Consider the following 21,544-nt stretch of genomic DNA (forward strand, 5'->3'; position numbering starts at 1 on the left):
GGCCAACGGGTCGCGCTTGGGAGATTGAGAAAAACGGTCTTCTAGAAGACGACCTGCACCTGAAGCAACCGAACAAATGGATCACCTCCTATGTTCTGGGGTGCATTTGAACCTCTTCGAAGGATCCCCCAGGAGGCAACTGCGTGTGTTGGCCTCACTGCCCTCGCTGTGAACAGCATCTGATCTGAGGAGCGCGCTTTGGTAGCTCCTGGACAAGACAAGGGTATTGCTTCGACCCACTGGGGCATCCTGATGAAATCAAAGCATTTAGCAACGAGGTTCTGTCGCCGAATGAGAAAAACATACACGGAAAAGACCCTTGAGGTCCTGTTCCAGGTCGGAGGAATTGTAGAACCCATCCCCCCAATTGACTCGACCTGATGTATTGCTGTATTTTCAGTCGAAAAGAACAAGGGAAAACTCCTGGAATGTAATTTCTGGTGCAATAAAGATGGCCTCGAGATGATAGGCCCCGTCGGATCCGCTTATTCTGCATCGATTGAGGGAATGCTGGCCTCGAGGTAGCACTATAAGCCCGCAGTCGGGTTTCGGTAACTCATCGAGGGTCAGGACAGTGTGGAATCCAAAGTATAGGTGAATCGATTGTGAAACGCCAATGGTGGTGGTGAATGCATGGCACGAACATACGTCGCCTGGCCACCAGCATCACCAGAAAGTCGCTACAGCACTGTGCGGTTAGCTGCCCTCTTCTACATCCACCGCAAACGTGGCTCACCTCGGTGTTCAAACTAAACCAGCGACGAACACGAGTTGCCCGTGCGGTTTGTCGATGCGGTTTGGCGGGAGGCAAAAAGGTCCATCCTGTTGCGCGGCCTTGCCTGGGGCGGACATCGCCGACGCCGATGATGGCAGATCACCATTGACAGACGGGCCTTGGGCGCTTATTTCAGCGATCTGAATGACTGGGACTCGGGACCTACACGGCGAACAAAGTGTTGTCGAATTAAATTTGATGTGACGCTGTCCACCAGGTTGGAGCCAGGTTGGAACTAGGTTGGAACTCACCTGGACCTTAGCTGTCACCTTCGATTACACAAAGGGCATATGAGGGACTCTGTGCGCATGGCATCAATGAGGACGGGGGCTCTTTCAATTTCGGCCTCGAGTACGGGCGGCCGGGGGTCTGGCTGCATAGGATCACCGTCCACTGGCGGCAGCCAGGGATCATCAGATAATGTTGATTCTAATGTCATTGAAGGGTATCCAGCCCCTTTCCGCCTGTCCAGATTTTGAAACCCAGTCTTAGACGCAGTTACAGTTAGATGAGCTGACGTTCAGCTTTGAAAGCGGTTGCGGAGCTTCAACATTTCCATCTCAGTGGACTTGAAGAGAATTCTGGGGGAACACCTTAATAACAAAATTTCCCTTTGTCATCGTGACAAAGGCAAAGTTGAGAGACTCAAACCTCTACTGCATTTCTGGATTTTGTGTACTTTACGAAGTCCATTGGTAGTAGATAGTATCATTGCACTGTAACCCACCACCCAAATATCTAGAGGACTTGTAAGTCTTTTTTGCCCTGCGAGAAATATGATAGATCGAGCTCGGTGAAATGTAGAGGGGTTTCAACCCCCCGGCTGGCCGGTGCTTCTTTTCGGTGACGCCAGGCCCGAATTTATGCCTGACCAGTGGCTATAGCCCGGCTCACGGTCTTCTTTCTGCCTCGCGTTTGCCACGCACTTCCATAGCCCTCGGGTGTCCCTTTGTTTCCGAACGGAAAGGTACTCACCATGCTGGCTCCAGGTTGGCTCCAACCTAGTTCCGACCTAGTTCCAGTTCAGACGACTGCGTCACCCACGATCAAATTCGACAGGACTTTGTTCGCCGTGCTACCATGAACAGCCTCATGCTGTGTATTAATGTATTTGAGACGATCTTCTCCATAGTCAGGTATATGTTTCTTTACCTAAGCTATACTACGGTATGGATGCTCCCCACGGAGGTTGCGTAACGACCGTTTAGGCGCTTCCTGGTGATATCGACTTTCAAGCCCAGAGATGCATAGAGAAGTACACACACCCTTTGCACCTCCCATCGTTAATATGTGAGTAATATCTGAGTTTTGTGCTTGCGCTACTTCTGTGTAGTTGTTCGACTACAAATTGGTCTTCAAACGGAGGTTCTGCTGGGAGATCAATCCATATATATGTACCAAAATATGCACCAACGCCGCCGGAGAATTGAGAGGCCACGAGAAGACAAGACCGACTTCCATGCTTTGTACTCCTGTCCTCTTCTACACTGATACTAGAAACATTAGCTCAGAGCACCACAATCACGTTGGAGCATTGGTCCGGAATCTAGGGCTTCAAATGAGATAACTGATCCGTGGTTCACGCTTAGCACTGACGGAAGCAATCCCAGGGGACGATGGCCAGTTAGAAAAACTGATTTCTACTCGCTCTTCTCTTTCCCGTGTTTCTCATACTACAGCCTTCGACCGCGATAGTCTGGGTTTCGGACGGCAGACTCACGGTCTGTCAACGTCTAAGCTTCTCCCGTTCGACTCTTACCTGACGACCATATGTCACGACATGCTGCAGTGTAGCAACTAGGAACGCTAAGTCAGCATATGTTATATCCATGGACATGAAGGTCGTCGGTGTTGGATTGGTTCCGTTCCGTGTAAGCGCCGGGAGACTTGATATTAAGCGCCTGTACTTGCGCAAGGCTGTACCTCACGGGAAATCTATCTTGTTACATTCTGACTGAGATAAAATCTCTCTTTCATGTATCTGTATTAAATTCAACAGCTCTTCTCAACATCGGATGATCGAGTGTAACCTATTGGACCTACTCCACCTGTCTTCTCTTCGCCTGTTCTTGAAGAAAGGTGCTGGCATCGACGGAGATTACAATTTTGAGTCAAGAGCCGGAATCAACCAACTTATCGCCTGGTAACCTGCTAGGGCTGACTGCTTGCAAACGTCTGACACCACCGACAGACGCCTTCGAATCCCGCGGCTGTCGGATGGGGCACCGGCTCACAAGTGGATATCATGTACGACTAGGACATCGACGCCACTCTCCTAGACATCGCTCCAATTCCACCTCCGGCGGGACAGCAAACCTTCTTCCCGAGTCAGAGGGTCACAAGCTCGGTCTTGTAGTGACACTAGTTTCATTTTCCGATTTAGGTTAACCCCTTTCCCGATTTATTGACCACACCACATCGCCGTTGATGCAAATGGTAAAGAATATTCAGTGAGGGATTAGCGCCATGGTCCCGCCCCCGCCAGAAACCGTAATAGCTAGAAGCTGGCGCTAGCCTATATGTACAGAGCTTTGCTGATTGCCAACCAGCCGGCGGCGATAGAATGTTGTCCACTACTCCCAAAGCAGACTTCGCAATTATCGTAAGGCGCCGTTCCGACTCTATTTAACTCCACGGCTGAGTCAAAGCTTTCATTAAAATGGGTCCAGACATAGAGCGAGACCCTCTGAGCCATGCCGTCGAAGTCGAGCAATCACTCACATCGGCTTCAACACTTGGGAACTGTCGTTCTAAATTACCTTGAGAAACAAGAACTTCAAGCCTGTCCTGCCGGTGTTTGAGTCCATCTGCCCGCCCACGTCTTCTCGCCATCCTCAGGGTCATTCTGTTATCATCATCCCACAGCACCCTATGCCATCGCACCCGTCTACCTTCTCATCAGGCTGCTCTTCTTCGATGTACATAGATATCACTTGTCTACCGGCTTCACTGACAAGACCTCCGACTCAATCTTCCATATCTGCCATGCCACAAGCTGACTCAACGTCAATGCTATGTCAACGTCAAGATTGCCTTCCAAATGTCAGTGTCGAAATGACATGCCATGGCCAGGTGGTCTCGGCCGCGAGACATGTACCCTAGCCTTCTCTCTCTCTTTCAGATTTCTCTCGAGGAGTCCGCACATCGCATCGATTTGTAGACAGTGGGTAAGTATACTTGGAACAACGCGTCTATGGAGGATGCAGAAAGTCCTCAGCCAAGCATTCGACATCCCTCGTTTGACAATCTGTGGGACACGGCGCTTATTTAGCATCACCAGGAGCCCCCTCTTCAGAATAACAGAAATCAGTCCCAGATGGCACTGGGCAGAGAAGCGTCGATAAGTAGGATCTACTACGCAGGCTCCATGATGATGCATTCCATGATACTTACTCTCCGCTTAGACTGACCCAGCATTTCTCACCGATCTCCATGTCGAATATCAATCAGCCGACGGACAAAGAGGATCCCTCAAGCGATAAGGTGAATCTCAGCCATACTATGCGCAGTGAGTACCCTTCAAGTTAGGCACTTCGACTCTCGAAGGTTGTCTACATCCCCCACCGCACAGCACGCTCAATTTCCAACCCTTCATTTCTGATTTTAATTTTCCGAAACTGACATAGGTACCTTCGCGTTAACGCCCTCAGGGCCACTCTTGAACTCTCCATTACAGCGCTCTACCCACTAGTAGTACCTAAACTCAGTGCTTCTTTTCCAGCCGGGATTTTAATTTTTTAACTCGGGGTACGTCCTTGGCCTGCCATGCCATTCCATACGCGTGTTCCAGGTTAAGTAGTAAGTAGAGGAAGTGCTTCAGCGGAATGGGTAGCGGCTGACCCCGTGGAGAATCCTGAGGGAATCCCGTCTGCAAACCTGACTGTCAAGTTGGTGTCACCGATCGATGGGAACTTAGTACTGGGGCGAATCCTAAGAGCTTGTGCACCATATCTTCGAGGCCGGGCGCTTATTGGAGCACGAAACTTGCACAGGGAAAACAAACTTAGGGTCGACCTCATATATCTACACACCAGACATCAGCAAAAAGTAATACAACAGAACTACACTACACAAAAAAAAATACAAACTACGAACCTACATACTAGTAGCGAGCACACTGGACAACGTTAACAAAACCTGGGGAGGAGGGGTCATACAATTGACGGGATGGTAAATACGACAACTAGCTGAACCTGGACAATAACTAACTAAACCGGAGACTCGGAGCATAGCATATAACAAAAACAACAGGGTGCGATGGATAAGGTTGGTGGTGATTCACAAAGGGCGGGCGCGAGTAGGGTGATGGGAGGGACCACGAATGGCAAAAAGTGGGTAGTCAGTTAAGAACGAAGAAGTGATACTATCAACATCGGTACCGTTACAAAGAAATAGTATTGGTACTGAAGAATTCGAGTAGAGTAATAAGAGAAGAGGCCCAAAAGACAGAAGACCGAGAGAGGGAGAGACAGGAAAAAATAGGTTAGGCATAAGTTCAGAACTTCAATTGATACACGACGAGAGGTGAGAGTGAGAGTGATAAAAGACAGAACAGAGAAAGAGGAAACAAAAACGAAAACCATAAGCGCAGTTTTCCTGACCGGAAAACACTATAAACCCGACAAAACAAAAAAACCAAGGTAGAAAGAAAACCAGAACAGAATCGGTATTGGCAGACGAGGAAGGGGAGCAGAGAGACAGAGGAGAATTCCAGGGAACAGCGACCAGACAACGCCCATATGGTATACGCATAACCATAACCAAGAGAGGGAGAAAGAAACGGGGGAGGGACCAACGAGCAACCAAGCAAACGAGGAAGAAAAGCAGGCAGACAGACACAAACAAACACTGGGCCACATTCCCAATTTTTCGTGTACTGGGACGGCCCATTCAACATCCACAATCAAACACACGAGCACAAAAAGAAGCACAATGTCCACCTCCACGTAGCACGTATTCAAGAAACACGCAAACAAGAGCATCAGCCACAACGGCAACGCCAATCACTGGCCAGTCTGAACTTCCGTCCGATCAGCACTGGTCGGAACACCCACCCCAAGCCCGACACCGACACCACCATGAACCTGCCCATCTGGCATCTGCGGGGTCGAAGGCTGAGGATGCGGCGAGTGCGTGATATGCGGCGAATGTGTATTATGAGGTGGATGAGCGGTATGGTTCTGCTGAGCAGCTTGAGCTTGTGTCACTGCAGCGTGCAGGGTCGTCGGAACTGGAGCTGCAGGTGCAGCCGGGATTTGAGCTTGATGTTGCTGGTGCTGCTGTTGCTGTGGTTGTGGTTGCTGGTGATGCGGTTGCGGTGGTTGCGGTTGCGGCGGGTACCCAGGATACGAAGGCCACACGTGCGGCGGTGGTGGAGGTGGAGCAGCAGTCCCAGGATGAGGGTACGGCGCGTACTGCATGGTGTGCATATGAGCATGCGGATGGGGTGGGGGAGGGACGTGCACCGGCGGGGGGTGCGGTGGCGGATAATACGAATACGGATACGTCTGCGGTGGCGGGGGATGTGGTGGTGGATGGTGGTGATGCACTGGCTGCTGTTGATGCGGCTGCGGATGAGGATGCTGGTGCTGCTGGTGCGGCGAGGTAGTCGGGTTCTGCGTAGATTGTTGAGGAGTGGCGGTGGAAGACGAAGAAGATGGATCAGAGGTCGGGTTGGCTGGTGTCGCATAAGCCGGATACGGGTGTTGCGGTACTTGTTGTGGGAGTGGAGCCTGTGGCTGGGTAGTCGGTGGTGGAGGTGGATAGGCATGCTGCGGAGGGTACATCGTGCTGCCAACATGCGCTGGTGGCTGGTAGTTCATCGTAGCTGGAGGCGGGGAAAGGTAGGGGTACGGAGGATAGGCGCTGGGAGTGTGCATTGGGGCGCTTGTGTCGGTTGCATAAGCAGGCGTGGCAGGCGGAACATGAGGCAATGGTGCTGCAGTTTGCGGTGGTGGAGCTAAGACGACTGACGATCCTTCTGCAGGCGAAAGCGGCGAAGCGGGGCCCATGGGAGGTGGAGCATCTGCTTGAGACCTGGATCTCCTCCGCGCACGGACGTGGGGTGTTGTTCCATAGGGCAGGTATCGTTTCGTGCTGCGTTTTCCCGAAGACGAAGGGCCTTCTGCTACGTGGCCATCAGTGAGAAGAGGAAGGTTGGATTCGATTGGGTGTGGAACAACGGATGAAGAAGAGGACGGAGACGGGGATTCGACTTCTTCGCCTTCTCCGCGATAACGAAGTATGCCATCTGCGCCGACTTCGACTTTTGGAGCGTTCCGGAAATGAGTTTTATCGAGGTATTCGGGGCTGATTTCGAGAGAGGCGAGTTCTGGAAGGGAAGAGGGAGTGCGTAAACGGCCTTGCTCGACGTCTTCGATCTTGTAGTACGATATCAAATGCTGCGCGACGCCCCCAATCGTAAGCGAAAATGTCTGTGCTTGCGGCTGTTAGTCGTTGGCCTCCCACTGACAACCATCTCGCACCTTCTTCATGAGCCCGTCCGACTTGAATTTGTAGCTGTTGGTGAGACTGCCGTATAGCGAGCGCTCTCGATGCTTGTCGATGCCCAGCGAGGTCGTTTCGTTCTTGGGGCGGCTGAGAGCGCCTTCAGACCTGGATCCATCAGGGGAATCGCTGTCAGGATCTGCGTTGCGGGCATTCCTATTCCCCCGTTTGTCAGTCTCGCGATAGAGCAGGAAATTGCCTAAAATCCTGCTCGGGCTCCAGAAGAAGCCGTCTGTCCAGCGCTTGATTCCGCTCTCCTCCTCGTCAAAGACAAACACGCTTCCCGATGTAATCATTTTGCGCTCCGAGTCGACGAGTCGGCGGGTGACTCTTGGGATTAAGCCTCTGCGTGCGGCCTCGAGGATGAGCAGGGCGTCGCCTGTTGTTTCTATCCAGCCAGACCAGGGCGGTTCTGTCCAGGTCTGTGAGGACTGCTGGGTGTTGCCCTGCTGACCCGCGGACATGGCGTAGACGGTTTATAACGCTGATTCATGGTTGTGAATAACAAAAGTGAATAGGGGTAAACGACGAGAACCGAGTGAATAATAGAGTTTAGATCAGGGACTTTAAAGTTGGGCTTACCTGCCTGTGGATTTGCGGAGGAACAAATTTCTGAGAGCGCCACCCTCAACTCGACCCCAGCCAAACCCCGCTTTGTTTGGTCAAACTCCTTGCCGCCGTCCCTTTTATTCCGTTGTTTCTTATGATTTTGGGTGAAATGATCTGAGCACTGGACTCGTCAGTCTTCTCTGAGTATATCGTACTCTAAACTCACGGACTACCTCGAGAAATGCCCTCTCTTGCCTTGAAACTCTAAATTGCTGGGCGCTTACAAATCGGTCTCCGTCTGAAGCTCTGTGCGCGATGCAGGGCGAGCGGAGTTGAACCTTTATTTGTACCACAAACAATGATGTGATGGCGGGGGCTGAATTCGACATGCCTTGCAAGCCGAATTCATCCTATCCTCAGCAGGGCACTGATCTTGTCACTGGGTGGAAGGGTATTTGTATTTCAGACCTCAGAAGTGCATCGAATTGAAGGAAAAGATAAAGAAGTCAGACTGGGAGTTTGGATGGAAACCAATGTGCACGGACGCGTACTATAATTAGCGCGTTGTTTGGCTGGTACGGGTTTGCCAAGCAACTGAGCCCCTAAACGACCGTGAGCTCACTCCGACCTCAGCTCCCATCCTTGCTTCAGGAAACGCCTACCCGGGACATCGAAACTTTATACTCGTCATTTTACAACCACCTTGAACGCTCCAAATACGAATTTCCGCTAACATTCATTCTCCGAGCTCGAAGTTCCAACGCCAACTACGTATTCAAGCACCAGCTAACGTGCTCAACTCTCCCTCCAAAGTTCTTTTCCCTCACCTAAAGCCTTCGAGTCCTTCGAACCTTGAACTTCAACTGCAATCTTCCTTCCAATCCGAACTCTCGCAATCAATGCAACTCAAAAGCTTATAATCATGCACGGAGTCTTCCTCGACTTCGCCAGTCTTCCAGTAATTCTGCTGTTCTACGATGTTACGATACTTCGGTTCTACGTCTCTCCAGTTCGACGATTCTATGATTCGACGGCTCGACGACGCCGCGCTTCTACGGCTCTAAGTACCCGTGCAATCTGGATGCATGGAGCTCTCAACGTACAGCACATTTCCGATGGAATCCATCCAGTACTCGAGAACAACAGCAATCTATGGTCATATTCATCTATGGTCATATTTGAGAATCGAGAAGACGGCGGAGAGTAGAGTGTGTAGTGGTTCTGGTTCTGGTTCTGTTCTCAGAGCTCGCTCCAATGTACCCCAACGGAAAGGAGACCGACGAGCTCGTGGGTTTCGTTTGGCGGAGGGATCTGAATCATGGGCCCTGGGTTTGGGGAAGAAGGATCTAATTATCAATCAACCCTCGAACGTCATTTCGAAGAAACCAACCCCTTGAACTTCGCAAACAAGGTAGCAAACCCTCGAACCTTGAAAGCTTTGTCACTTGAAGCGCCGGCGAGTCGAGCGGACGATTGGGGGTGTTAGAGTGAAGCTTGGATTTTGAACCCCGTGCACTTCGCTGGAACGAGGCGTTTTGTGGACTCGGCGTGGACGTCGACTCTCAGCGTGGTACTTGCCATTAGTAGGCCTCTCTCTGAGCGCTCAGCGCGGTAGTGTCTTTTCGGGGGTACAGAAAGCGTGGACGACCGCGAATTCTCAAACGAAATTTCGCACCCAAAAGCGATCCGAAGACCACCAATAATACTGCAACTTGTAACGAGTTGGTTATTCTAGACCTTGCTACGCACACAACACAAGCCTTACTCCGCGTAAAGAACCCACTCGTACCAAGGCCGTTTTTGCCGTCCTTGTGCTATGGTACTTATTACCCTGGATGTACCCCTAGGCCCTCAAGTCTGTTCTGCAGGGAAAGAAGAGAACAAACTCCTAGACGGAGTGACAAGAATCCGCTGATGGGATGGAGCTCGATGCAGTTCGGAGGAGTCCGTTTTGGGAATTACTGCCTTTGACAAATTACAATCACCGCGAAGAGTCAGAACACATCTTTCGTTTTTTCCCATCACCAGGCGTCTCTGACATCGGCATCGAGGGCTCCCTCGATTCTTGAATGATGAAAAACTCCTCCCGTGCGCTCGAGCTGATGACTGGCTGACAGGCAGACAGGCAGATAGAATCCTAGGATCTAGGGTTCCCTCTGTGTATTGTCCTCGCGGAGCACTAGTACGTCCTTCCGGAATAGCTTCCCGTCTTGATTTCATGGATTCTGATGTATGTTCTGTAGTGCGTCGTATCGGCTGTGGGCAATTCAGATGTCGATGACATACGGCTGGATGGATGGATTGTCCTTATGCCGGATTATCCGTTCCTTCAACCAAACTCAGGCTGGGCTGGGCAAACTTTAGACATAGCGCGCATCGCAACGGAGGTGACACCAGCCTTGAATGGTTCCTGGATCTCGTACAGTCCAAGTAGGTCATTCCTTACAACTATCTAGTTATAGAATACTCCGCGACGCCGGCGAAAGCCAAAACCTGATTCAAAATCCCTCACAGGCAACCTTATCGTTGATGTGTTACGATTTTCCCGAACATCATTCCAGAGCCATGAATTCCCTGTGGACGTTTTTACGTTCTTGACAGGTTGTGGCAGAACAGAACAGAACACCGTCCATCCCTCTGCACGCGTTCGAATTCGAATTCGGAGAAGAACAGCAGGTGAGCATTATTATTCATTTTGGCTGATTGTCTGACTGAGTGAACATCATCATGATCCTTCTCCGTGTTAAGATTTCAATTTGTGATTCAAGGGACCCCAACGAGGAAAAGAAGCAAAAGGATTGATTAGTCTTGGGTTGGGGACGGTGGCCTTTGTCGGACGTACGATGCGCATGCACATGCGCATTACTCCGTCAAGCATCATGGTCACAGAGTAGAATGATACCCATCTATGTCAATCCTCCCAGCGGGAGAGAGAGAAGAGTCCAGGCGGCACGATTCACGAACCTCGACCTACGGAACTGAACGAGAGGTACAGACAGCATCATTTAACTTACCGTCCGATGATCTCTTCAGCCGTCTCTCCTCCGCTCCCCCGAAGATTACTTACCTGCTTCTTCTCGGATTGATATGTGATGATATGACTATCATTTATTTTTCCTTGCGCTGTTTGATTGTTCAGAGAGGGAAGGAGTTCTTTCGAAGGATGGTGTGTGGGTGTGGTGTCAGTTACATACGTGCAATGCCGAGGTCCTGGGCTGTTAACGAGAGAGGGAAAGGAAGAAGAAGGGAAGGAAGGGAAAGAAGGAAGCGCCGACCTCATCCCGGAGGAGAATACGTAACAGGTAAGGGGTTGACCGTGTCTATTGCCTCGGTCCATTTAGCACGAAGTCTGATCAAAGCCCCCTTACAGCAATCGAGTGGCGCGGTGCCTTCATCTAAAAAAATACGAAGAAAGATCCTTCTCGCCAAATTGAGCAAGAGGGACAAGAGACAAGCGATTCCTTGGCCCTTAGCCGAGATCTCGAAGGGGGTGGTGCTGCTGGTGCTGGTGTCAAAGTATCGATTCATCGCAAAAAGGCAAAAACGCGGGGTATATAATGAGGTGGGTTTGGTGGACGTCCCGGTCTTCCCTCAAGCTCCGACGACGACTCGCCTACCATGGCTTTCTCTAGGGCTCTGTCCCGGGCTGCTCTTTTGATTTCAGTCATTCCTGTGAGCCTCCTTCCTACCCTATCCCTATGCCCGTCTCTAACACTTTGTCTAGTTGGTTTCTGCTGAACACATTCATTCAACCTCTTTCCGCCATCGTCGACAGACCATCCCTTCCGAACTCCCTGGAACATGGACCTCCCAAGGATGCGTTACGTGCGTATTTCCAGGTAGTTCGCGGTCGAGCTCATTGTTGACAATGCGACCAGCGAGGGCACGACCGGACGCGCTCTCACAGGGCCAACCTACGCGAGTGGCGACGACATGACCATTGAAAACTGCATCGCCTTCTGTGATGCCCAAGGTGCCATCTACGCCGGCGTCGAGTTCTCTGTACGTGTGAACTCGCCCTCCTTAACACCCCCACTTCTCACTCAAACGCGTTCTCTTCTTTCCAGGCGGAATGCTGTAAGTACCGCCTCCGCGGCCGTGTGTGTGTATTTGCCAAGTACATCCCCGCTGACCATTGGGATGGGTAGTCTGTGGTAACACGCTGAGCAATGGAGGAGGCTTAGAGGCTCCAGCGGGCGAGTGCAACATGCCCTGCAGCGGCAACTCGCTCCAGCCCTGTGGTGGCCCCGGCCGACTCAACCTCTTCTGGAACGGCGACGAGCCTGCTCCTCCCCCATCCATCATCCCCCAAGTAGGCGACTGGGAATCACTCGGCTGCTACAGGTGCGTCGTTGCGTTTTTGGTATGACATCTGTTCGAGGGAGGACTGAACTGTCATTGTCAATCATCTTTTTTTAGTGACGGTGTCAATGGACAGCGAACCCTTGGGACTGGCGTGACCGTTACTGGTCCGTTGACACTCGAGAAGTGCACCGATGCCTGCTTCAATGCTGGATACCGTCTCGCTGGTGCTGAATACGCTGCGTACGTGTCTTCTACGTCTTCCTCTCAGTTAGACTTTACAATCTGATTCGATATTCTTGGCCTTGTTCTCTTCCCCGTCAAACAGCGAATGCTGTGAGTTCTTTTTTCATTTACCCTTTCATTCTAAATTTAACTGACAACCCGGCGTTTCACAGTCTGCGGTAATTTCATCAACCAGGGCGCACCTGTCCCCGATGGCCAATGCAACATGCCCTGCGCGGGCAACGGGTCACAGTTGTGTGGTGGCCCTGACCGACTCAACATCTACAACTACACTGGTACGGCCCTGCCCCCTGGCGGTGGTGTGCCAGGCGGACCACAACCCGTCGAAGAGGGTCTTCCCGAGCCCTGGACGTATGGCGGCTGCTGGGTGTAAGTCCATCTCTGACAACATCAAGACTATTGAGTCTGAGCGGTTGACGCTGACGCATTGGCTTCTTACAGTGACAACGCAAACGGCCGCGTCTTCACCCATGGCATGGGCACCTCTCCCACTCAAACCGTCCAAACCTGTATCGCAGCCTGCCAAACTGCCAACTTTACCCTTGCTGGTATCGAGTTCGGCGTCGAGTGCTGTACGTTCTCTTACTTTCCTTTCCCCGCTTAAATCTCACTTCGTCTCCCTTCTTTTCTTCAACTTCTAGTCTGCGGCAACACCCTCGTCAACGGTGCAGAGCAAGTCGCCGATGGCCAGTGCAGCATGGAATGCGGCGGTGATTCTGAACAAGCCTGTGGCGGACCCAGCCGACTCTCCGTCTACACCTCCACCGGGAACGTCGAGGCCCTCCCTGTGCCCACCACCCAGACCGACAACCTCCCCGGCAACTGGGAGTACCGCGGCTGCCTTGTTGAGGCCGTTGGACGACGGATGTTCCCCAACCAGATCCTTTGGGAGCGCAACAACAGTGCTGTCGCGTGTATGGAACAGTGCGCGAAATTCGGGTACCCGGCTTCTGCTACTGAGGTGTGTGACCTATTCCAACCTTCCTTTTTCTCCACTGTACCGGTATGATCGTATTTCTGACTCCATCGCGATGTTTTCGTTCCCCCTTGTTTCTCTTTTTGGGCTGTTGGCGGCGTTTAGTTCGGATATGAGTGCTGTAAGTAAACTTTCCTTTCGTTCTTCTAGGTGCGGGACGGGGGTCACTGACTATATCTTTTCTGGATTAGACTGTGGCGATCCCTCCGATGTTGACGAGTATGGTGGTGTCTTTGTCGATGATGATGAGTGCTTCATGCCCTGCCCTGGCGATCCTACCCATGTCTGTGGTGCTGGCAACCGTCTCACCACGTACTACTGGAATGGAGTCATGCAGGAGTGGAAGACGCCTGCTGTTACCGGACACTATGAAGTGAGTATTCTCTGTTTGTATGTTTGAATGGGATACTGATGTGTGGTTGTTCTTTAGTTCTTCAGTGAGTGACTATATGCGCGATTCCTTTGAGTTTTTCTGACCAGGAATATCTGTGTTCGTTAATTAGTGCCTGGGTATGTCCCTCCTTAACTCTGTGATGAAGATCGGTGGCTAACCAGAATCTTCAGCATTGTCATTCCCTTGATCACCACCGTCGGCATCAACAACAAGGTTACCATGCTCGAGAAATACGGAACTGGGTAGGTCTTCTGCTCCAAATCCCTCCTGACATCCATTAACATTGCCTTCTCAGTTACCCCAACTCCACCGGCGCCTACGAACTCGACATCAGTCTCGCCCCATCCATGACCGCCTGGCGTGAAATGAACGTCAAGACCGACGTCTTCTGTGCAGGCAGCGTTATCCTCCCCGACAAAGCCGGTCGACAACTCAACGTCGGCGGGTGGTCTCTCGACTCAACCTTTGGCGTCCGCCTCTTCACCCCCGACGGCGTCGAGGGCACCAACTCGACCAACGACTGGGAAGAGGACTTCCACTCGCTCGCTCTGCAACGTGGACGCTGGTACCCCACCGCTGCTGTCCTCGCCAACGGCACTGTCCTGGTCATTGGTGGTGAGACTGGCAGCAACGGACCGCCCCAGCCTAACCTCGAGCTGTTGCCCAAGCCTGAGGGAGGCGATACGGTTATCCACCTTGACTGGCTTGAGAGGTCGGATCCGTACAACTTGTACCCCTTCGTCGTCGTTTTGCCTAGCGAGAACGTCTTCGTGGCGTACTGGAATGAGGCTAGGATTCTTGATCCTGTTACCTTTGATACTATCAAGGTCTTGCCTAACATGCCTGGTGCTGTCAACGATTGTGCGTGTCCCTCTCTTCTCCCTATGTGACTTTTGCTGACGAAGTGATGTCTCTTTCAGTCCTCGGCGGTCGTACCTACCCTCTCGAAGGCGCCATGATCCCCATCCCTCAACACGCCCCTTACACCGACCCCCTCGAAGTCCTCATCTGCGGTGGCTCCACCATCGGTGCCGCCTACGCCCTCGACAACTGCGTCCGCGGTGCCCCCGAGGCCGAAAACATGGAATGGGTCATCGAGCGCATGCCCTCGCGCCGCGTCATGCCCTGCATGGCCGCCCTCCCCGACGGCACCATCTTCATCGCCAACGGCGCGCACCATGGCGTCGCCGGCTTCGGTCTGGGCGAGGACCCCAACCTCCAGGCTATCCTCTACGACCCGTACGAGCCTGTGCACCACCGCTTCTCCATCCTCGGCAGCACCGACATTCCTAGGATGTACCACTCCGAGGTGTCGCTGCTCGCAGACGGCAGGATCCTCATTTCCGGCTCTGACCCGGAGACGAACTGGCCTAACGGCACCGCCAGGTACCCGCAGGAGTTCAGGCTGGAGCTGTACATCCCGCCCTACCTCATCGGGCGCACGCAGCCGACCTTTGACCTGCCCGTGTCGGACTGGGCCTACGGCGAGACCTACACCATCACCAACATCAACCGCGCGCACGGGGACGGGCCGATCCGCGTCTCCCTCCTGGCTGCTGCGTCGAGCACGCACGGGAACACGATGGGCGCCAGGACGATTTTCCCGGAGATTAGCTGCACGGGTACGACGTGCAGTGTGGTTGCGCCGCCGCATGCGGGTGTGTCGCCGCCTGGATGGCATATGTTGTTTGTTTTGGATGGGCCGACGCCGTCTCATGCCAAGTGGGTTAGGATTGGTGGTGACCCGGCTGGGTTGGGTAATTGGCCGGATTTGCCTGGGTTCACTTTGCCGGGTGTTTAAGTCCACTTCTTCGCTTTTTCTCCCCCTGTTCGCTTGAAGTCTTTTTTACTACGTTCTTTTATCGACTCTCGCTTTTTTTTTTGGTAATGGAAGGATGGTTTGGTTGTATCTTCTTTCGTATACTCTCTTTTCCTTGCTCTTCTTTGCTATTCTCGCCTTGTAAGCAGCTCGAACATCCCCTCTCCCGGTGTAGTACCCTGTACGCTGCCGCTCTTTGTTTCGTCGACTCGTCTCGCGACCAGCACTACTTACTTTCCCTACTACTACTACCTCCTACCTCTCACGGACCTTTTTTTGTTGTTGTTCCTGTTTTTATCCACTAATTATTTCCCCTGGGACTCCTCTTTGATACGGTAATCTAGTAGGAGTACTATGTACGCACAATCCGACTTCCCCAAAAAGTTTATTCCATCAAACACTCTATTTTCTCGTGTGTACATGGGCGGCCCTGAGAAGATGAAGGAACGATTGTGTTGCTTTTGAATGAACTTTGGACGATGGGGCTTCGAAACATAGATTGACATGCGTTGGCATAGCGAGATCTAGGAACGAGCCTCGCAGCGTTCTGTCTCAATCCCACATTGTCCTCTATGTACCGATCGTAACCTCCCCGTAATCGACAGTCCACCATTTTACCTGTGTATCGTAGCTGAGCGCCACTGAAACCCGTCGCCAGCGCTAGCCAAAAACAGATCCAGCACCCACGACTGCCAACTTGAAGTCCTCAGCGCCAGCGCTCAGCCACCATCGGTAAGCCAACGATGGGGGATCGTCGGTGGTGTGATTGCTGTTCGCCGCTTGCCGCTTGGGGCGCCCCTGGCGATCCCGCACGATCCCAAAAATCAATTGTTGTCGTCAGCAAGGGAGTTGGTGGCGTCGACAGCTCGAATGAACGCACTTTGTTCCAAGGGAGACGCCGGCTCAGTACAGATCAGATATGTACTTGAAGGCGGGATCGCGGACGGGCGCTTAATGCATACCGATAGGGGTCTGGCCAGCGTTGCGTGCCTTGAAGTCGAAACGAGAAATTCAAAGTCAACGGCAAAGAAGGGGAATATAAATTAACCATAATTAGGGTATGCATAGTCTAACCGTAAGGTCTATATCTGATGTACATAAGGGTGGCGGGATAACCCGTGGCGGGAGACTGTGGTTGGCGGTGGTATCGGGAATGGGAATGGGAATAGAATAGTTAGTACCTGAGGGAGAAATAACGTCCTACGAATCCGGGGGGAAGAGAAGCAGTGAGAGTAAAAGAGAGAAAGGGGGAGAAACAAAAAGACCACGGTCCTTAGCATATACAAATAATGTCGTTAAAAACAGTTACTCGGAGATACCGTATGCACTTGTCCAAAAATCCAAGCCAAAAAGGAGTGACAGCGGGTTAACTTGAGGTGGTAGTTAGTTGGGACGTTGAAACCGGGAAGAGCAAGTCTGTTGTCCGTAATGGAATGAGCGGAAGGAACTGAAGGAAGGAATAAGGTTAATCAAGCAGGGACAAGGAACGTATCGTGCGATGTATAGCACGGATGTGTGTGGTTGGTTAATTCAAAAAACGACAGCAGCCATTACGATGCGATGGATGAAGTACTGTTGGGATGGATGGATGAATTTGTTGTGTTGTGCCGGAAATAGAATGGGTTGCGGGTGACACGGCTTGACTGACGGTAGCACGGAAATTTGAGAGGAAAAGACACGAGATGTCCGCCGAGCGTTTAGTACGAGAAGATCATCAACCAGGGGTTGAGCACGACCTAGAACAACACGATGCGATGAGTACGTTGCTTATCGACGGCGGCGATATGGGTGAGAAAAGTGACATACTGGGTACAACACATGTCCTGCAATCGCAATTCTACAAAGAAAAACACACGCGTAAGTTAAGGTTCAGGTTTACGTGAAGGACCGTTTGACGGATTGAGAAAAGGAACGCGACTTACGCAAGGGGGAGGACAACAGCCCACGAGTAGATCGGAATACGGTATGCCAAGGGTACAAGGGGTGTAGCCAGCACGATCATAGCGATGGTGACGATGGCGCAAATGATGAGCGCGACACGGAACCGCTTCAAGATCTTGGGAACTTCTTTCCAGAAGTTGGACCGTTCGACTTCCTGTTCGAAGTTATGAGCTGCTTGTTTCAAAGGTGTTGGAAGGTGAAAACAAACCTTTTTGGTGGCGCCCCAGGTGATGTTGTAGGAGAAGAGATGGGCGAGGATGGCGACTGAGATGTGGATGCTGAGTCCACCGAAGAAGAAGAAGCTGGCATGGCAAAGCTGTTAGCACTAGAAAGCGCGCGGGGAGTGATGAACATACAAGAACGGAACCCAGATCAAGTTCTCGAACAATCCCCTCAAAAGATCCTTGTGTCCTAACCGGTACTCCAGTAGGGTATATCCAACGTTACCCAGACCAGGGAAAACGACAGTGCAAGCGAGGAAGATCTCGAAACTGTGCATGTAGAATCCATCCACCTCCAGAGCGAGACCGAGCATGAGGTAGTTGATGACGGAGAGGAGGAATGATCCAGCGAGACCGTAGTAAGAGAACATGTAGGACATCATTGTGATCTTGTAGTGCACAGGCGCGCTGGACCAGAGGAAGACGCGAAGTTGCTTCGTGATTGGGCCGAGTCGCCACCAGCGGATGATGGGATTGAAGATCAGCTCGCTGCAACCTAGAGTACAGAGTAGAGTCAGCTCAGGTACTCGAGAAGCAGAAGGAATCACGCACCGTAAGAGTACTTCTGCCACCTGTTCAGCTCATCGTCGCACGTTAACGATACACCCTCCTTGAAGCCACCTTCAGAATACGTCGCCCATCGAATGATGTAGTTCTTGAGCTGTAACCGCAACGCCATGTCAAAGTCTTCGGACACGTTGGACTCGGACCAGACTTTCGTGACACCATCATCTGGGTCGACGAAAGAAGCCTCTTGGAGGGCTGACCATCGAAGGAAGGCGTTGTGGCCGACGAAAGGTGCCACTTCGCCATTGGCACAACCCATCGAGATACACTTGTTGATACGTCGAGTGAAGTATGCGATACCGTTCTCAAAGTAGTGATGGGCCACCTGCATGACGTCTAGAGATAACAGAGATGAGGACGAAGGTACGAGGAGCGACAAGGTAGGATGGTAAACTCACCGGATTCGTGTTGAATGATCGCGACCTCAGGGCACTCGTGAAGCTCGCGCGCCGCATCCCTGAAGCAGTCCTCTGGTACGATAGTATCGGAGTCGACGAGTAGGATGATGTCTCCGATGCGAAGTGAACGCGCATTGCAGGCCCAGGGTTTCCACCTCTTCCCACTCTGCTCGTAAATCTCCTCGACTGCTAGTTCCAGAGCACGCTCTTCCAAAGGCTGGAAGGGGTCGTCAAACTTTTCTCCCGATGCTTCGAGAGCCATGATGTGCTTCTCCATGCATAATGAAAGCTATTTGGGGAGAGAGAAACGTTGATCAGTTAAGAAGGTTATAGGGGAGGGGGAGGAGCTTCTCTTACCTGGAGGCCGTAGTTCATATTGGAAGCTTTCTTGAAGCGACCGGCACGCTGGAAGCCATCGGGGTCGTTCGAGTGGGGAGGCCGGGCGACCCATCCGATGTTGTGGTCGGCGTAGAAGGCGATACGCTTCTCGCGTTCTGCTTCGTCGAGGAGTTGAAGACCGTCGTCGTGCACAAAAATTGCCGAAGTACCGCCTTGGCGAGCATACGTCTGCATAGCCTTCTTCAAAGAATAGACCGAGGGTGCTCTGGGAACGAGAAGCACGCAGTAAGCATATTTGAGTTTTGCAGGTAATAGCGAGAAGAGGAGGAAGCGCAGGCATGATCGCTTTTCATAACAAGGGTATGAAGAGAAGGGAAATGCTAATGAAGAGTGACGCGCACGAGCACAAATTGCGAGGTAAAGATGCAAGAGAATGGCTTACATTGTGTCCTCTAAGCTCTCTTTGTAAACCGGAAGCTCCACTGTAATATGAGGCAGTTTGGAGTCGACCTCATCGTTCGGTGCGGGCTTGATAGCAGAGTAGTACTTGGAGTTTTCATGATACTGCGCCACGGGACCGATGCTAAAGCCGATCCGATTAGCCCCTAAGTACTTCTTGATCGCCTTGAGAGAATTTACCAGAAAGAGACGTTGGCAATGATTTGGAGGGCGAAGAACTAGTGCGGAGTGTAAGCATGGTACAAGGAATCTAGCTCTGATGCACACGTACCAAAGCAACACAGACAAGGAAAGGGAAGGTGACGAGAAGAGCAAAACGAGTGAAGTCGCCATCCAGTCGGAACTCTTGTAGTACGATGGCTAAGCCGCTGGCCACGAAGACTGGGGAACAAAGGGTGTAAGCGATCGGTGGGCTCCTATATCGGGGACAGCATCAAGGTAGCTCACAGACTGAAAGTCCAAAACCTAGTCCGGCATAGAAGGGTGCAAATAGGCGAACAGGCCGTTCTTGTCGGTCGTCACCTTTCTCTGGGTCGGATGACTGGGTCGCCGAAGTCGGTTTACTCCGAGAGAGCTTCCAACTGTACCATTTACGTGGGGGCGGCGGTGGCTGCTCGGGCTCGACAGGTTTCGTGGTGCCAACAGTGGGGATAATGTCGGGTGCTTTCTCGTTAATGTGCGCGCTTGAGCCTATTGAGGGGACGGGAAGGGACGACCGGGAGGTGAAGATCGAGCTTGTGTGCATCATCCGCGTCCGCCAGACGAGTTTCATGATCTTCTCGTTGAATTCCGTGCATAATGGGATTATCTGGTCAAGGTCGTCGCACCATACCACAAGAACTCGTTCGTCGCGCTGTTTATTGCTGAGTACAGTCCGGAATGGACAAAGGGTGTGTAACTCACTAGGAAGGCTCCACACTGCTCCTTATCGGCTCTTGCTAAATGGCTTACGGTATCGAGAATTTGGATTCGGGTGTTGGCGTCGATATAGATCGCCGTGGAATCTTCAGACCTGGAGAGACCAAACGGGTAAGCACTGTGTTGAACAACACAAAGTTTTAGGCGTACACAGTTGCCAGTGCTGAATGGACAGCTGCACTCCGGACTTTGGTTGCGATGAGTGGGTTGAGCTCTCGCACGGCGGCTTCGAAGGGTGTCAAGAACGGGTTCTCGTAGGGAAAGACGCGATAATGGCCTGGCTCTACTCGGATACAAACACCCGCGGAAACGTTCTCCTCCGACGGTTTGAACCAGGCATCTCCTTGTGTCTACAGAAACCAGACGTCAGCAACGGCAACGGTGAGGTCGTAATGAATGAGCCATACGCTGCGAAAGATATAATGTAGAATGGCATCGAAGGAATCGTACTCCATGATTCCCATTATTATGGGCTAACGAGCGTAAGGGAGGCCGAAAGCCGTGGGGTCGAGTAAGGTAATGCGACAGTCGTCACTGGAGGACCCAGGAGAAAAGGGTAGCCTTTTGCCACACCAGAGTATAAAAGAGAGTTGGTCGGGATTTTTGGACAGGTCAAACGTCCGGGCGAACGCAAGGCACCACCTTCTGGGGAAGCTGTACAACCGCACCGCAACAACCCCTTCTCTTCAACCCTGGAATCGAAACTCCTAGATTGGGTGGATCACGAATCTAAGTCGACAGCGTAATGAGTAGGTAATGGAAGGAAAGACAGCAATCTGACGCCGGTCGCCTTGTTCAGATTGTGAAGGGCTGAACAGGGCTGTTTGACACTTTCCTCCAGGCCTGGCCACGCACCCACGATAATGTCTCTGGACCTATCGAAGAACTGATGTTCTTGTCGTGTGTCTTGCCCGCATTCCAACCACTCCTTTGACAGACCCTGATCGGGGATATAGGGATAGCCATCGCCCAGCGAAACACCCAGATTTCCGGTGGGAGATAGATTGATTCCGACGAGGAAGCTACTCGCTTCGAGAAGTCGGAACCAAAGCAGTGAACGCATTGTTGCTAGGATTCCAGCCGCCTATGTAAACCACAATCCCAATCAGCAGCATGGCAGATTGGCTTGCGGT

At 51.9% G+C, this 21,544-nt stretch overlaps 4 protein-coding genes across 4 annotated transcripts; 1 reads left to right on the forward strand and 3 right to left on the reverse strand.

Moving 5' to 3' along the window:
- Positions 1–81: 81 nt before the first annotated feature.
- CC1G_15785 (hypothetical protein) lies at positions 82–852 on the reverse strand (the record flags this gene model as incomplete). The annotated part of the gene is made up of 4 exons (XM_002910019.1): positions 82–249; positions 307–377; positions 649–680; positions 767–852. The coding sequence occupies 4 exons, from the start codon at positions 850–852 to the stop codon at positions 82–84; spliced, it is 357 nt and encodes a 118-aa protein (XP_002910065.1).
- A 4,926-nt stretch (positions 853–5,778) lies between these two features.
- Positions 5,779–7,746, reverse strand: CC1G_04711 (cAMP-independent regulatory protein; the record flags this gene model as incomplete). Its single annotated transcript, XM_001838215.1, has 2 exons — positions 5,779–7,209; positions 7,261–7,746. The coding sequence occupies 2 exons, from the start codon at positions 7,744–7,746 to the stop codon at positions 5,779–5,781; spliced, it is 1,917 nt and encodes a 638-aa protein (XP_001838267.1).
- Positions 7,747–11,439: 3,693 nt separating this feature from the next.
- CC1G_04712 (copper radical oxidase) lies at positions 11,440–15,550 on the forward strand (the record flags this gene model as incomplete). The annotated part of the gene is made up of 17 exons (XM_001838216.2): positions 11,440–11,503; positions 11,556–11,656; positions 11,710–11,833; positions 11,899–11,908; positions 11,980–12,175; positions 12,251–12,376; positions 12,462–12,469; positions 12,532–12,748; positions 12,821–12,951; positions 13,021–13,340; positions 13,461–13,476; positions 13,547–13,728; positions 13,786–13,792; positions 13,859–13,865; positions 13,920–13,991; positions 14,045–14,610; positions 14,670–15,550. The coding sequence occupies exons 1-17, from the start codon at positions 11,450–11,452 to the stop codon at positions 15,548–15,550; spliced, it is 3,018 nt and encodes a 1,005-aa protein (XP_001838268.1). The 5' UTR covers positions 11,440–11,449.
- A 1,715-nt stretch (positions 15,551–17,265) lies between these two features.
- CC1G_04713 (NCP1) lies at positions 17,266–20,866 on the reverse strand (the record flags this gene model as incomplete). The annotated part of the gene is made up of 15 exons (XM_001838217.1): positions 17,266–17,304; positions 17,375–17,405; positions 17,491–17,663; positions 17,718–17,811; positions 17,866–18,226; positions 18,283–18,633; positions 18,696–18,984; positions 19,053–19,299; positions 19,477–19,617; positions 19,674–19,711; positions 19,765–19,874; positions 19,941–20,346; positions 20,397–20,505; positions 20,562–20,761; positions 20,819–20,866. The coding sequence occupies 15 exons, from the start codon at positions 20,864–20,866 to the stop codon at positions 17,266–17,268; spliced, it is 2,637 nt and encodes an 878-aa protein (XP_001838269.1).
- Between the last annotated feature and the right edge of the window lie 678 nt (positions 20,867–21,544).

The sequence above is a fragment of the Coprinopsis cinerea genome (genome assembly GCF_000182895.1).
Source record: "Coprinopsis cinerea okayama7#130 chromosome 13 map unlocalized cont3.13, whole genome shotgun sequence".
Lineage (NCBI taxonomy): Eukaryota > Fungi > Basidiomycota > Agaricomycetes > Agaricales > Psathyrellaceae > Coprinopsis > Coprinopsis cinerea.